This window comes from Bison bison, unplaced genomic scaffold, assembly GCF_000754665.1.
Source record: "Bison bison bison isolate TAMUID 2011002044 unplaced genomic scaffold, Bison_UMD1.0 scf7180017864035, whole genome shotgun sequence".
NCBI classification, from domain to species: Eukaryota; Metazoa; Chordata; class Mammalia; order Artiodactyla; family Bovidae; genus Bison; species Bison bison.
Genome location: NW_011494607.1, coordinates 16476237 through 16493538, shown reverse-complemented (window position 1 = coordinate 16493538; position 17302 = coordinate 16476237). Strand labels below are relative to the sequence as shown.

Here is a 17302-nt window from a genome sequence, read left to right as displayed (position 1 = left end):
GATGGAGTCTTACTTTATGTAAGGTTGTCACGAGAGTCATGTATTCTATTCTATAGTCTGTTCTGTTTGCTGTTTAGTTGCTCAATCATGTTTGAGTCTTTGCAACCCACTAGGCTACAGTCCATGGGATTTCCCAGGCAAGAATACTGGAGTGGGTTGCCATTTCCTTCTCCAGGGGATGTCTATGCCTATTTGATTCTATCCTGTCCTACTTCATTTTATTCACAGTTTCCACATTTCACTGGCTATAAGTAAGTCACTCAAGGAGAGGAGATCATATATTAAAGTTGTATATAAAGTTGCATCTATCACTTTCTCTCATTTAAAAAAATTCTCTATATTTGTGATCATACTCTTTCCAAAAAAATCCCTAAGGTTTTTTATTTGTGCCTTTATTTTTACTTAGATAGGTCAGATTTTTAAATTTTCAAAGAACTATTTGGTTTTGTTTTCTATGTAATTAATTTCTGCTTTATCTTCAGTTCTTTAAAAAATGTTTTGGATTTACATTGATATTCTTTTTCTCGTGCTTTTGAGTTGGATGTTTAACTCAAATTCATTTACCGTAAATCTTTCTAGTGTTTTAACATATGTATGTAATAGAAATACACACACATATTTTCTTTAAGTACTGCTTTGCCTACATCCCACGGGTTTGGATAATTGTTTCTTTCAATATTGTTCATTTATAAAGAGTTTATACAAGGAGACTGGCAGAAGGAAAAGCTACTGGGAGAGGAGCTGGATGTGGAGCCTTCTCAGCCCCATGGAGGGTTGTAGACGCCTTTTTTCTGCTCTGGTTATTCTCTGGTTCCTTTCTTTCCTTCCCTTTCCCACTTCTTCCAGTAGCTTCTCCCTCTCTCTCTCTCCCACTTTTCAAACAGCTCTCTTCTTCCAGTTCAAGTCCAAAGAACTGATAAAGTCTTCCATAAATGGCCTGCCTTCCCGGAGAGTACCTGCCTTTTAAAAGTGGATTAGGTAGAGAAAAGGGTTAAAAAAAAAAAAATTAATGCAAACAAAGGAATAGGTGAGTGACTGTGAAATTCTAACCTGAGAGGGAAGTAATTGAGTGGGAAGGAGAGAAAGGTGGTAGAATTCTGGTGTCTCTAAGGTGCCATAACTAGGAAAAGCAATCATGAGGCTTTATATATAAGGGGGATAATGGAGTTGGCCAATAAGTTTGTTCAGGGCGTTCTATAATATGTTACAGAAAAATCCAAACAAACTTTCTGGCCAACCCCATACATATTCTTTCTCACTGAAGCTTGTCAGACATAGGTGCTCCAGAGAAGGTGAAAGAATGGGACCCTAGAAGAATTGCTTCTCAGTGCAGTGTAGAGATCTGACAAGGTACTGACAAATTTACTAGTAAGCTTACCATGGCTCTTAGACAAACTCTAAAAGAAAGAATACAACTGCCTGAACAAAATGGTTTTATTCTTTCAACAACTAGGTTGTTGCTTTGGAATATAAGCATCATGGGGCTGAACAAAGAATGCTAGCCATTCTCTCCATTGTTCTAGTTTTGAATTTTACTAATTTGATCATAGACATAGAGGTAGATACAGATGTTCTGAAGACGGTGACTGTGCTGGGCAGAACATGGACCTCCAAAGACATCCATCTCTTAATCCCCAGAACCTGCAAAATGTACTTTGCAGATGTGACTGAATTAAGAATGTTGACATGGGATATCATCCTGGATTATCATATTTAGGACCAATGTAATCATAAGGGTGTAATAAAGGGAAAAGGGAGGCAGGGGAGTCATAGTCAGAGAAGGAGATAATACAATGAAATGATTCATTTGCTGGTTGTCAAACGCTATGGGGTCGCTGAGGGTCGGACATGACTGAGCGACTTCACTTTCACTTTTCACTTTCATGCATTGGAGAAGGAAATGGCAACCCACTCTGGTGTTCTTGCCTGGAGAATCCCAGGGACGGGGGAGCCTGGTGGGCTGCCGTCTATGGGGTCGCACAGAGTCGGACACAACTGAAATGACTTAGCAGCAGCAGCAGCAGAAGTGCCCAAAAAGACCAGAAAAGGAATTCTCTTCCGGAGCCTCCAGGATGAAGACACCTCTGCTGACACCTTGATTTTAGTCTCCAGAAACCCATTTCCAGCTTTCTGACTTCTGATCTCCAGAAGAGCAAGATTATAATTTGCTCTGTTTTAAGGCACTGCTGCTGCTGTGCAGTGCTCAGTCATGTCCAACTCTTTGCGACCCTATGGACTGTAGCCTGCCAGGCTCCTCTGTCCATGGAATTTTCTCGGCAAGAATACTGGAGTGGGTTGCCATTTCCTCCTCCAGTTTAAGGCACTATTTGGCAGTAATTTGTTAGTTGCGATAGGAAACTAATACAATACCAAAAGTTTGGTGGCCACAGAGTAGGCATCTGGGTATAATTGCTGGTTGGTAATTCTAATCTATGAAACCTAGAGTTTCTCAATATGAATATTGGATCTACCAGAGCCTAGTTTTTTCTGGTTTTCAGGATTTTTTTTTCTGAAATATTCTAGGTATCACAAACGCACAACACTACATCACAATGGAACCAGTGAAGTTTGGGAATCTGGTAAATGACCGCAGCTGGACTCACAAATTCCTTGGCCCCTGGTACTGGAATCCAGGGCCTGGAGAAGTTCCATCTGAACCTGGACATCTCTGCCAGGATGAGCCATTCCTCCACAAATCTGCCATGCTGCTCACTTGTAATTGGGGTTTGGTCAATGAAACCTCTGGGGACTTTCCAGAGCATCCTGAGTCACTTGTCCATGTGGGTTTAGTGGGTTTGGAGAACACAGAATGCCTTTGAATTATGTTCAAAGAAAGGCATGCATGCACACTCTCTCGTGTCTGACTCTTTGTGACCCCATGGACTGTAGCCCTCCAGGCACCTCTATCCATGGGATTTCCCAGGCAACAATACTGGAGTGGGTTGCCATTTCCTCCTCTGAAAGAAAGGAGTGCAGGAAAGTAAAAATCTAGATAGAGAGAGAAAGATTGAGGATGAAGGAAGGAAGCAAGGAGGGACTCTTTCTGCAGCCAATACCAGGGAAAGCCTGGTGTCAAGCTAATGACGCCCACCCAATTTTCCACCTTAATGGGCCCAGCAACGCTGCATGCAGAGCACGCTAATCAGAGAATAGAAACTGAAACACCTATTTTTTTTAATTAAATTCTGGAAGAACTTGAGTCACTTTACTTTCAGATATTTATTTTATTCATTTTACTCACCTATAGACCAGGGCTTCAGAATATATGCTCCTTTTCAAACTTCTTTCTGTTCCTCTGGAAAATGGAAACCAACGCAAATACTCAATATCATATTCTGAGCTAGACACTGTATCAGACACTTCATATTTTTAAATGGTGAGAAATCCATTAGGTAATTGCTGTTGTCCCAGTTCTAAGATGAAGTGAGCATAACCAGAGTGAGTGACTTTCATAAGGACTCATTTCTGGTAGAGGGGCTGGTGTTCAGGTAGAAACCTATCTAAGGCCTAGACTCTCGAGGGCTCTGCTCATTTTTGTGAAGTGAAAGTTGCTCAGTCATGTCCAACTCTTTGCAACCCATGGACTGTAGCCTGCCAGGCTCCTCTGTCCATGGGGATTTTCCAGGGAAGAACACTGGAGTGGGTGGCTGTTCCCTCCTCCAGGGGTTCTTCCCAACCCAGGGATTGAACACAAGACTCCAGCATTGCAGGTGGATTCTTTACCATCTGAGCCACCAGGGAAGCCCCTGCTCACATTTAATATTTATCTTGGCTTCTGTGGTGGCTTAGCAATAAAATATCTGCTTGCAGTGCAGAAGGCTGGGTTTGATCCCTGGGTTGGGAAGATCCCCTGGAGAAGAAAATGGCAACCCACTCCAGCATTCTTGCTTGGAGAATCCCATGGACAGAGGAGTCTGGCAGGGCTACAGTCCATGGGGTTGCAAAAGTTGGACATGACTTAGTGACTGAACCACCACCACCCACCAATATTTACCTGACATTTGTTTAGTACCTACTGTGTACCAAGCATTGTTCAGTGAGATGCAGACAGCAGTGAACAAAGATAATAATTACTGTCCTCAAAAAATTTACATTCTATTGTGTTGGCAAGACTCTAGGTTTACTTCATTGGTACCCTAGGATATTCAGCAATATAAATACATCATATGGCAGTCAGAGAGATGATTAATTCTGAGCAACATCCTGGTTATGCTTTCCATGGGCACCTGACTTCAACCTTAACATGAGCCCAGAGAGAGTTTTGAGTTCACACTTCATGTTAATTTGCATATTTAACAAGAAGGGCTGGAATTATGCATTTGTGATTCAGGTTTTATCTCTAGATGACTCCCAAGGGATGACAGGCAATTGTGTATTTCTCAAGTACCTCTGCCTTCTGTCCTGCTCTTTGAGGACTTGAACACTCCAGGGCCAGCAAGGCAGCTGGCCTGGACTGGATGTTCCTTAAATATTGAATCTCAGTATGTGTGTGTGATTCTCTCAGTTGTATCCGACTCTTTGTGACCCCATGGACTGTATCCAGCCAGGCTTCTCTGCACATGGAATTCTCCAGGACAGAAGACTGGAGTGGGTTGCCATTTCCTACTCCAGGGGATCTTCCTGACCCAAGAATCGAACCCGGGACTCCTACATTGCAGGCAGATTTTTTATTGTCTGAGCCACCTGATACAGATGTATTGAATCCAAAGTCTCCTTAAATGTGGAAATTCAATAAATTCTTTCGTGTGGGTAATTCCCATAGCTCCCTACACTTCTTATAACTTCGTCTCACATTACTTTTCCATGCTGCCAGAAGTACAGTGGATTTCTATGAAAATGAATTTTTCACTTTGAAAATATTTTTAACAGGCAGTGAATGGGATTACTACCATAATCGTTGAAACACATAGATGTGTGAAGCAAAGGAAAATGTTTTGGTGTATATAGGTAGAAATATGAAGACCTGTGCTCTAAAGCACTTACAGGCATGCTTGTCTCAAAGATGGAACTCTTGGAGCAGCCTGCCACCTTCAGGATAACTTCACAATTAACACTACCAGAAAACACTGGTTTTAGCCTCTGCAAATTTCAAATACCAATTCCAGTAAGAACAGTTCATGATAGTTAATGGTGGAAGCTATGTCCCTTGTAGAACTTTTGGTATGATTACTATATGCAATAATTTTATTAGTTTTCTTTAAAGAAAACAGCCCTTTCTTTAGTTTGAGATTCTTTTAAAAAGCATTACTTAACTTACTGTTGTATCATTTCACTGCTTTTAAGCTTCATTTTGCTGAGAGCTGAGAACCCTAAAAACAGATCTTACAGCCACAGTCTGAAAAATACTGTAACTTTGGAAACTCTGCTACTTTTTAGCAGGTTCTTTATGAATTAATGACAATATTTTTGAAGAATCTTAAATAAAAGCAACACAGTAATCCTTTCAGAGGGAGAAGGAAGAGGGAGAGAAGGGGAGGGAGGGAGAGAGAGACAAAGAGGAAGATTAAGAAAACATGTAACACCGCTCGTTTTTGTTGTTGTCTGTTTTTCTTTTTTTTTTCCTATTGGCTGTTCCTTTCACTAAATTACAAGGAGGTCTCCGTGGCTTAAAAAGAGTAAGAAAGGTATAGAACAAAGGAGATAGGCTAAGGTATGACGCAATGACTCAATGCTTAATGGCACAGAGACACAACACAAATTAGCATTGCTAAGTCACTTCAGTCGTGTTCGACTCTGTGCGACCCCATAGACGGCAGCCCACCGGGCTCCCCCGTCCCTGGGATTCTCCAGGCAAGAACACTGGAGTGGGCTGCCATTTCCTTCTCCAATGCATGAAAGTGAAAAGTGAAAGTGAAGTCGCTCAGTCGTGTCCGACTCTTAGCGACCCCATGGATTGCAGCCTACCAGGCTCCTCTGTCCATGGGATTTTCCAGGCAAGAGTACTGGAGTGGGGTGCCATTGCCTTATCCAAATTAGCATTAAAAATACACAAAAAGAAGGAAAAGGACAGTATAATGGAAATCGAGACGTCAAATGCGTTACGAGAGCGCGATGTAAAAGATTCTGGGAACAGAGAACAGGGCTCAGATTCAGACGCAACAGGCAACGGGACAGGAAAATAAGCGACATTTAAACAAAAGAGCGACAGAACAAATATTCATCGAGAATGAGTAAAATTTCACTATTTTCCTTTCATAAAAGGAGGAAAGGGCTATTTTAGAACCTTCCTTTAGCCATTAATTGCATTTATATTGGCTTCCTCTGGTTGCACCGACCTGTGAAAGAACTCAAGGTCCATTTGCTTAGACTTTGATTCTCAGCCTGCAACTGTGGGATCACGTGGGGAACTTGAACCAACGCCAGGCCTCACTCGGGAGGGATTAAATCAGAAAACCTGGGGGAAATGCCGGCAAGAAAACTGTTTTAAAGCTTCCCGCCGGACTCCACCAGGCTGAAGAGCGTAAAAACAAGGTGTGCCCAAGCCCTAAGTCCCGCCCCAAATCGCGGGAAGCAGCCGCAGGTGGGAGTATGTCTCCGCCCCAGAGGGAGGTGCTCCCTTTGAGATATTCTGGGTGGAGACGCGGCGTGTGCCCTCCCGACCGCTAGGGGGCAAACTGCACGCATTTAGCGCGCGTTTTGAAGCTCCAGTGCGGGTCACCCCCAGACGTGCGCATGCTCCGGTGTGTCCCGGAGGTCGCCCGCGCCGGTGTATAACCACGTGTGGTGTAACTTAGGGCATCATGTTGTGAAGAAATGGGGGCTGCAGTGGCTCGCGCAGTCAGGAATTTCAACCTAGAGAACCGGGCAGAACGGGAAATCAGCAGAATGAAGCCTTCCCCTGCTCCCAGGCACCCCTCCACCAAGAACCTCCTGCTAGAGCAGATGAGCAGTAAGTGGTGCCTCGGGTCCCGGCGCTCGGTCTCCGGGTGTGGGTTGAGTGGTGGACCTCGGTGCAGTGGTGGGGGTGACCGGGGTCAGCTGCAGTCACCTGGGTCAGCCGAACTCGGGAAGGTGGCGCCACCGGGCTGGTGACATTGAGACTGTCTCCTTGCTCCCGCGGAGTCGGCGGCTCCGCCTACTTCGTAGCCTTGGAGGTGTCGGCGTCTGCCCATGCTGACCCCGCCCTCGCCGGCTTTAATACTTTGCGGCATGATACAAGGAATCAGAATCAGAAGCAATCCTATGCTGGAGAACTTTCTAGACGTCTTCGCCGAACAGTGGACACCGAACTTGACCTAGCATTATGAGTTACATTTAAAACACGTCCTGTTGTGTTCGAGTGAATGTTGATTAAGCAAAAAATGAAGTGACTGTCTTAAACAGAAAGCAACTCAAAGATTTAGAAAACGAACTTAATGGTTTCCGGGGGAGGAGGGGCCGTGTAAGGGATAGTTAGGGACTTTGGGAAGGTTATGTACACGCTGCTGTATATAAAATGGGTAACCAACAACGGCCTATTGTATAGCACATGGAATTCTGCTCAGTATAACGTGCCAGCCTGGATAGGACGGGGATTTGGGGGAGAATGGATACGTGTATATGTATGGCTGAGTCCCTTTCCTGTTCACCTGAAACTACCACAGTATTGTTAATCAGCTGTACCCCAATGCAAAATAAAAATTTTAAAGTTTTGGGGAAAAAAAGTGACTGTTTTGTGTTAAGTGTTAGGATCTTATAGGAAATTTTCTTTGGCTTTACATTTGTAACATTCTTTTTCTTTCCTTAGGCCATCCAGAAATTAAGGGAGAAATTGATAGGAAAGATGACAAACTGCTGTCATTACTAAAAGATGTGTATGTTGATTCCCAAGATCCCGTGTCTTCTTTGCAGGTAATGTGTGTTTTCATTAAGTAAATATATATTATAACTCCTTGGAGCTCCAGGAGAATCACGTAGAGAAGTGTGGCAAATAGTAAAAGAGAGTGAGGGCTCTGCATGTTTATACATGTGTCAGTGTGCTTCTGAACCAGAATGCAGAGCTTTGGCAAAGTTGAAGCACAGAGGTCTAAGCAAGAGGTGTTTGCTGAAATCTAAAAGACTTGTGAAAAAATAACAGACTTGTGAAAGGATTATTTGAATGCACCTCTATTATTTCAGAATTTATAGGATTTGGTAGGAAATTTCTACCAAATGACAATTGGTCACTTGAATGATATTTGAATGACACCAAGAGAGAGCTTTTGGAGAAGGCAATGGCACCCCACTCCAGTACTCTTGCCTGGAAAATCCCATGGACGGAGAAGCCTGGAAGGCTGCAGTCCATGGGGTTGCTGAGGGTTGGCCATGACTGAGCGACTTCACTTTCACTTTTCACTTTCATGCATTGGAGAAGGAAATGGCAACTCACTCCAGTGTTCTTGCCTGGAGAATCCCAGGGACGGGGGAGCCTGGTGGGCTGCCGTCTATGGGGTCGCACAGAGTCAGACACTACTGAAGTGACTTAGTAGTAGTAGTAGTAGTAGTAGTAGTAAGAGAGAGCTTTAATACTATTTTCTCTTCCTTCAGTGGTTTGAGGTATGTTCTGATATCAGAACATTTTTTAGTATTGTGTTGTTGGTGGGCTTTTTGTTTGTTTGTTTTTAAGAAAATATTCAGATAGGATTTGTAAAAACAGGGAGATGGCAGAATAAACTGGGAGTGGGAACCTGTATGTAAATATCAGGCACAAGTGCTCTGTGTACAGTGATGAACACAGCAGTTCTAGTCCTTGCTGTCACAGTGCTTATAGTGTTGTGAGGGACACAGGCATTAAACAAATGAGCAGCCACAGGTACATAATTGCGAAGTCTGTAAAGAGGAAGTGTAGGTACTGAGCATATCAGAGGGAGCTGTTTGAGACAGAAGGACCAGGGATGGTTTCTGAGGAAGTGGCCTGAACAACAGCTGGGTGTTAGCCAGATGAGTTCATGGGGGCAGGAAGCTTCTAAGCAGGGAGAAGACTTTGATTAAAGGAGAGGGAAGTACCAGTGACCATTCCCTTTTCATTCTAAAATTCTCCAAAGTCTTTCTCTGTAGATAGGCAATAAACTGCACAGATATGTTAATAGTTATTAGTATAATTTTAAGTAGGGAAGAGAAAACGCACATGTAAAGTAAGGTTTGTAACTTGTTACAACAACAGTTATAGGGTTCGGTTATCAGATGTTCACATACACACACACACAAATATATAGGGGTTGATGTTTGTGTTCTTTATATTTAGACAGGTGTTGGATAATACTTCTGTATTGTTTCTCTCACATGTACTTATTCATTCTAAAATTAACTCTTGGGGAACAAAAACCATTTAATACTTCTTATGTATAAGATATAGGAATGTAAATATAATACTTAGGAGATACACAGTGGTGTTAAAATTTCTTGGAGAGGTATTAGGAAAAATCTGAAAAAACTCATTCATGGGCAAGTGATAGTGAAGAAAAGGTTGAAATGCCTATTTATGTTTGTCTCTTTTTCTTTTGGGCAGTTCATAATTTTCTTAATGATTTGTGATGTCTTTAGACATCAGTGATGCTGTGGCTCTCATATGTCAAATAATTTACTTTTGTCTGACTTTTTATCTATTGCTATTCAAAATTTTGTGAAATATATTAGCCTTTTTGTCTTTCATTGTATGGACTCAGTCTAACATATGGACTCAGTCTAACATAAAGTCTTCTATATTTTCTTAGTACTTTTATGATTATATATTTTATGTTAAAATCTTTATTTGGCATTAAATAAAGTTTTTGGTGAGGGAGAACTTTTCAACTGGATGGTCAGTTGTCTAAATATAATTTATTGAATAACCCAGTCCTTTCCCCACTCATTTAAAATGCTAATACATACACTTATAAGTCTGTTAACGGATTCATCAGTTCTATTTATTTTTCTATGTCTACACTAGAATTATACTATTTTAATTAATAAAACTTTGTAAAGTATCTTGATACCTGTTATGATCATCTTTCTTTCTTTTCAGAAGTTCTTTGACTCTTGCCACACATTTTTTCCCCATATGAACAAGTTCTTGAAAAGTCCTATTTTGATTTTGAGTGTAATTGAATTGGAATTTATAGATTAATTGAGAATTAACATTTTTGTTTTATTGAGTCTTCGAAGGGTACAGGGAAGATTGTTACTATGAGATCTCTTTTCTCCCTAAGTTTTTAACTATTTATTGCTAATATGTCACACAAAAAAAGTGATTTTTGTATTGCACGTGCCTGCTTTGCTAGGTTATTATTTCTCTTTGTTTTTCAGTTGATTCTTTTATATTTTTCTAAAGATATTCTCATACCATTGGAATGGAATTACAATTTTCTCTCTTTTTAGTGTTTATACTTAATTCTCCTTTTACTGTGTCTATTATTCTGTCCTGTTCTTTCCTTGCATAGGGTGCCTGTAATTAGTTAAAATAAAGTGATTTGGTCTGATTGAAAAATACTTTTATCACAGGATGTTTTGTTCTATTTTTAATTTGCTAAGAGTTTTTTTTTTTTTTAATTAAAAGAGGATGTTGAATTTATCAGATTTTTTCAGTGTCATGTTAATTTTAGTATTTAATATTAATCAGAAGGGAAAACTGGATTAAAAAAGTATATATTAGGTAGTAAGAAGATACAGAACTAGGAAGATAAGGGAAACTTGAGTTTTTGGAAAGTGAAGAAGTTAGGAGTGTTTCAGGCCAGAGTTACAATATGAAGGTAGGAGAGTGTGTGGTGCCTTTAGAGTTCAGTACAGTTAGGAGCTGGTGGCTCAATGGTAAAGAATCTGTCAGTGCAGGAGCTGCAGGAGACTTGGGTTCATTACCTGGGTGGGGAAGATCCACTGGAGGAGGGAGGCAGTGGCAACTCACTTCAGTTTTCTTGCCTAGGAAGTCCCATGGATAGAGGAGCCTGGTGGGGTTGCAAAGAGCTGGACACAACTGAGCAACTGAGAATGCACACACCCACAGTTAGAAGAAAGTATGAGGGATGAATCTGGGTCGATGAAATGGGGTGGGGTAGAAAGTCAGTAGGGGCCAAATCATGAAGGTTGTATTTGTCTTGCTAAGGAATTTGAGTTTTATCCTGAGGGCAGTTGGAAGTCATTGAAGAGTTTCCTGTGGAAGAGTGACTTTAGATCTGCTTCATTCTGAGGGCAGTTTTGAGGGTGGGCTGGGAGGGAGGGAGGGATAGGCATTTTACCCAGTTAAGAGGAGACCAGGCTTTTGCAGTAGTTCCCGTAAGAGACATTGGCTTGGACAAAGGTAATTAGTGACTGGGAGAGAATGAACAGGTTTGAGAGGGACTTAGAAGCTTGAGCAGGATTTGGTCATTGATTGGTTGTAATGAGTGAGGAGAGGGAAATGTCAAATATAAGAGAAACTGAGTTTTGAAGTGGGCTATGAGAGATGGGTGGAGTTGGTCCCTGAGCTAGAGAATATGGGGACAAAATTGTATTTTCAGAGAAAAGGGACAAGTTCAGCTTTAGACAAGTTGATCTTTGAGGTACTTATAGGTTATCAAGTAAAAATGTAGTTAGTCATTTGGGAATTGGGATCTGAAAGTCAGGAGAAAGGTCAAGGTTTGAGACCATATTTCAGAGTCATTGATGTGTGGATAATAATAATAAGGGGATGGTGGGATTGCTTGGGGGGAATGTGTAGAGTGAGAAGAGGGCCTGGGCCAGAACTTGGGGGCATACTAACATTTACAGGGTAGCTGAAGTGAATAGACCGCAAGGAAGGAACCACTGTGGAGACAGATGGAACACTAGGAGAGAGGTGGTATGGAAACCAAAGCAAAAATAGTTGTGGGTATGTGGGAGTGGTCAGCAGTGTTTGCTTAAAAAATGTCCTCTGGATTAAGATGTAATCCTCTGGATATGAGATCACAAGTACTGTTTTTTAAAGCTGAACTGAAAAGAAGGAAACCGATCATAAAAGAAGAGTTGTTGGGTTTGATGATATTTACAATATCATGGTAATCCAAGTCTATGTCCTGACTAGTAGTGCTGAAGGAGCTGAAGTTGAATGGTTCTATGAAGACCTACAATTCCTTCTAGAACTAACACCAAAAAAGGGTGTCCTCTTCATCATAGGGGACTGGAATGCAATGAAATACCTGAAGTAACAGGCATATTTGGCCTTGGGGTACAGAATGTAGCAGGGCAAAGACTAATAGAGTTCTGCCAAGAGAATGAACTGGTCATAGCAAACACCCTCTTCCAACAACACAAGAGAAGACTCTACACATGGACATCAGCAGATGGTCAACAATGAATCAGATTGATTATATTCTTTGTAGCCAAAGATGGAGAAGTTCTATACAGTCAGCAAAAACAAGACCGAGAGCTGACTGTGGTTCAGATCATGAACTCCTTATTGCCAAATTCACACTTAAATGGAAGGAAGTAAGGCAAATCATTAGACCATTCACGTATGACCTCAGTCAAATCCCTAACGATTATATAGTGGAAGTGAGAAATAGATTTAAGGGACTAGATCTGATAGAGAGCCTGATGAACTATGGATGGAGGTTTGTGACATTATATAGGAGACAGGGAGCAAGATCATCCCCAAGAAAAAGAAATGGAAAAAAGCAAAATGGCTATCTGAGGAGGCCTTACAAATAGCTGAGAAAAGAGAAGCCAAAAGCAAAGGAGAAAAGGAAAGATATACCCATTTGAATGTAGAGTTCCAAAGAATAGCAAGGAGAGATAAGAAAGCCTTCCTCAGTGAAAGTGAAGTCGCTTAGTCGGGTCCGACTCATTGTGACCCCCGTGGACTGTAGGCCACCAGGAAATAGAGGAAAACAATAGAGTGGGAAAAACTAGAGATATTTTCAAGAAAATTAGAGATACCAAGGGAACATTTCATGCAAAGATGGGCTCGATAAAGGACAGAAATGGTATGGACGTAATAGAAGCAGAAGATATTAAGAAGAGGGGGCAAGAATACACAGAAGAACTGTACAAAAAAGATCTTCATGACCCAGATAATCACGATGGTGTGATCACTCACCTAGAGCCAGACATCCTGGAATGTGAAGTCAAGTGGGCATTAGGAAGCATCACTGTGAACAAAGCTTGTGGAGGTGATGGAATTCTAGTTGAGCTGTTTCAAATCCTGAAAGATGATGCTGTGAAAGTGCTGCACTCAATATGCCAGCAAATTTGGAAAACTCAGCAGTGGCCACAGGACTGGAAAAGGTCAGTTTTCATTCCAATCCCACAGAAAGGCAATGCCAAAGAATGCTCAAACTACTGCACAATTGCACTCATTTCACACACTAGTAAAGTAATGCTCAAAATTCTCCAAGCCAGGCTTCAACAATATGTGAACCATGAACTTCCAGATGTTCAAGCTGGATTTAGAAAAGGCAGAGGAACCAGAGATCAAATTGCCAACATCTGCTGGATTATCGAAAAAACAAGAGAGTTCCAGAAAAATACTGTTTCTGCTTTATTGACTATGCCAAAACCTTTGACTGTGTGGATCACAATAACTGTGGAAAATTCTGAAGGAGATGGGAATACCAGACCACCTGACCTGCCTCTTGAGAAATCTGTGTGCAGGTCAGGAAGCTACAGTTAGAACTGGACTTGGAACAGCAGACTGGTTCCAAATAGAAAAAGGAGTACGTCAAGGCTGTATATTGTCACCCTGCTTATTTAACTTCTATGCAGAGTGCATCATGAGAAACGCTGGGCTGGAAGAAGCATAAGCTGGAATCAAGATTGCTGGGAGAAATATGAATTACCTCAAATAAGCAGATGATAACCACCACTATGGCAGAAAGTGAAGAAAAACTAAAGAGCCTCTTGATGAAAGTGAAAGTAGAGAGTGAAAAAGTTGGCTTAAGGCTCAATATTCAGAAAACTAAGATCATGGCATCTCGTCCCATCAGTTCAGTTCAGTTCCTGAGTCATGTCCGACTCTTTGCGACCCCATGAATTGCAGCATGCCAGGCCTCCCTGTCCATCACCAACTCCCAGAGTTCACCCAAATCCACATCCATTGAGTCTGTGATGCCATCCAGCCATCTCATCCTCTGTCGTCCCCTTTTCTTCCTGCCCTCAATCCCTCCCAGCGTCAGTCTTTTCCAGTGAGTCAGCTCTGCATGAGGTGGCCAAAGTACTGGAGTTTCAGCTTTAGCATCATTCCTTCCAAAGAACACCCAGGGCTGATCTCCTTAGAATGGACTGGTTGGATTTCCTTACACTCCTGAATACTCATTGGAAAGACTGATGTTGAAGCTGAAGCTCCAGTACTTTGGACACCTGATGCTGAGAGTTGACTCACTGGAAAAGACCCTGATGCTGGGAAAGATTGAAGGCAGGGGGAGATGGGGATGACTGAGGATGAGATGGTTGGATGGCATCACTGACTCAATGGACATGAATTTGAGTAAACTCTGGGAGTTGGTGATGGACAGGGAGGCTTGGCGTGCTGCAGTCCATGGGGTTGCAAAGAGTTGGACATGACTGAGCGATTGAACTGAACTGAATATGAATACAAAACTAGGGAAAAGAATGAAGATTGTCAGGTAAGCTGTTAGAGCAGCATCAGGTTCCTGCCCTCCTAAAGCAGTTTATTGTTTCCAACCAACTTGTTATTCTTTTAATATATATGAAATAATGTGGTGAGTGGATGGTATCCATTTGATTGATTTCTACCTAATGATTGAACTATGGTTGTGAAATGGTGATATGGCAAAAGCACCATCAAACTAAGACTCATCTTAAAGAGAAAATGTAGTTTGGAGAAGCACAGGTAATACTTGTTTGAAGAAGAAAAATGGAGATTCAAGGCACGAAAGTAGATGTCAAATCCTTGCTCTCATCCTAAAAGCCTGTTTTTTGGTTTTTGTCTTTTGATACTAGGTAAAGGATGCCACAGCACGTCAGAAGCCTAAGGAGTTCAGGTTGCCGAAAGACCATCAGTTTGACATGATGGACGTTAAGAACATTCCCAAAGGCAAAATTTCCATTGTAGAGGCATTGACACTTCTCAATAATCATAAACTTTATCCAGACACATGGACTGCTAAGAAAATAGCTGAAGAATACCATCTAGAACAGCAAGATGTAAATTCCCTTCTCAAATATTTTGTGACTTTTGAAGTCAAAATCTTCCCCCCTGAAGGCAAGAAAGCAATAGAATCAAAATAAAGAGAATCTTGACAGGACTTTTCCTGTCCTCATCCCCATGCCCTGTTTATTTTCTTCATTTGTAGCAGGTTTAATTATATAAATTACCAATTGTGTTGAGCTACCTCTTTGTGAGAGCTTGCTATTTATGAACTCTTTTGAATATTCAGGATGGCTGATAGGATTGACTTTTCTCTCTGTTAAACTTTGGTTTAGTTTGTGTTCTTATGTAATATCAGCATGACTAATCAGCACATGTATAAATTTACTGTAAATAAAAATTACTGTATTTTAAGCAAATCTATCATCAGCTTTTAAATTGGTCATGTAGCCTCTTGGGAAATATCCTGAATCCTTTCTTTAACATTCAGAGCTTCATCTTCCAGTGTAGGTAGCTGGTTTATTCTTCCTGTGGAATAGTGAAAGGAAGAGTTTTCCTGACTCTTAAGACTGAGTTTTTTTTGTTGAGGAAAGGGACGCTTGACATTGAAGTCCAATAACAATGTTTCCTGAATAATGGCAGACAGGAGACTGGATGCAAAACAGTAGAAAATATATTTTTATTACTGTTCCAGGGAAAAAGAACTAGTGGAGACTTACTTTGTTTTGAATGAATTTTACATATAAAATAACTTTTTAAAAATACAAGCAAGAATTGGTGTTTATAAAATTTTGTCAGCCTCTGCTTTGACAACCAAACAGGTAAGTCCAAAAGTTTTCAGAGAGGCAGGTGGTAGAAACTCTCTGAAAAAAAAAATACGTTTTCTGTGGACTTAATGTAAAAGTACAAGATAATTTTAAAGCATAGTTAAAGAACCATGGTAAATTGAATTTGGTGATCAAATACATGTGTTTTTTTCCGATTTAAATACTGGCTGAAAGAAGAGATAAAAAATTACAAGTAGAAATAATAACGTTTGATCACTGCAAAAGACTTGGAAAATTGCTGTCTCGATCATTTAACAAACTTAGGAGCACAGTGTGAGCCAGTACTAGGGTCTTCAGCAAGGTTGTGTAAGTTTAGCTCTGCAATATTACTACCTCTGGGAGTTTGGGTAGATTGCATAACCTCTTTGAGATTGTTTCCTCTATAAAATGAATATAGTGCTGCTTTATTAAGTCAAAAGGTTACTGTGAAGATGCATAATAACTACAAAGGATGGAACAAATTCGACTTGAATTTTTGCAGTTCAGATGAGAAGCCTGAGGAAGTTTCCTGACCTATTTAAGATTATTCTGTAGTTTATGACATAGTCAGGCCCAGAATTTAGGATTTTAAAGTCCTAGTGGTATATTTTTTCTGTGAGCTGTGGGAATACTCATAGAATGTGGTAAGAAAAATTTCAAGTTATCAGTGTTTTTCTGAGGGAAGACAGGCATCCCCATCTTCCCAAGAATTTCCCCTGGGAATAATATGGAAGGTGCTGAGGAATTAAGCATGATGATGGAATGAGGCCTTTGTAACGCTGAGAAGAGAAAAACTGACAGAGATGGGAGAATTTTAAGCTGTGTTCAGATGCAGTTTCATTATGTGAATCAATTATCCCTAGACCATATTTGGTTCAAAACCTTTTTTTTTTGTAAAGAAAACAAGAATTCTGTCTATAAAATTGTGTTTTAGAAATTCGGTAAATCATCAAAACTGTTTTTCTTTACCAAATAAAGGTCAGTACCTGTACCTGAATCATGGTAATGCTGTTTCTGAGCCATCTTCACTATTCAGATCTACACTGTGGATAGGTAGCTGTAAATATGGCTGTGGTTATGTAGTGTCGCATGATAAAGTCCTTCCCATATCATTGATTAGCCTATTACTGCTTTGTATCATGTGTAGGAGAGTGTTGGGTAGTAGTGGTGTCACAGACAGCATGGAGTTGAGATTCAGAAAATCTGGATGTAGATCTCAGCATCACCTCTAGCCACGTGATGTTGGCAGTGTCCTCAGTTGTAAAACAGGTAATAATTGCTAGCATCTTTAAAGCAATTACTGTACTAGGCATTGATCTAGGTGCTTTACATGTATTAACAATATTTACCACTGGTAGGAGGATAAGTACTGTTACTATATTTTACAAGGAAAATTGAAGTACAGGGATCTATAAAAGATGGCCTAACAAATGTTGGAGCCCAGATTTAAACTCTTTGAAAACCTTGTGCCCCTGACTGCAGCACTACCTTCGCTGTTTCT

General features: G+C 40.9%; 1 protein-coding gene across 1 annotated transcript; it reads left to right on the top strand.

Annotated features, from left to right (window-relative positions):
• The first annotated feature begins 6661 nt into the window (after positions 1-6661).
• NDUFAF4 (NADH dehydrogenase (ubiquinone) complex I, assembly factor 4) lies at positions 6662-16798 on the top strand. The gene is made up of 3 exons (XM_010834730.1): positions 6662-6889; positions 7727-7830; positions 14848-16798. The coding sequence occupies exons 1-3, from the start codon at positions 6754-6756 to the stop codon at positions 15133-15135; spliced, it is 528 nt and encodes a 175-aa protein (XP_010833032.1). The 5' UTR covers positions 6662-6753; the 3' UTR covers positions 15136-16798.
• The last annotated feature ends 504 nt before the right edge of the window (positions 16799-17302 follow it).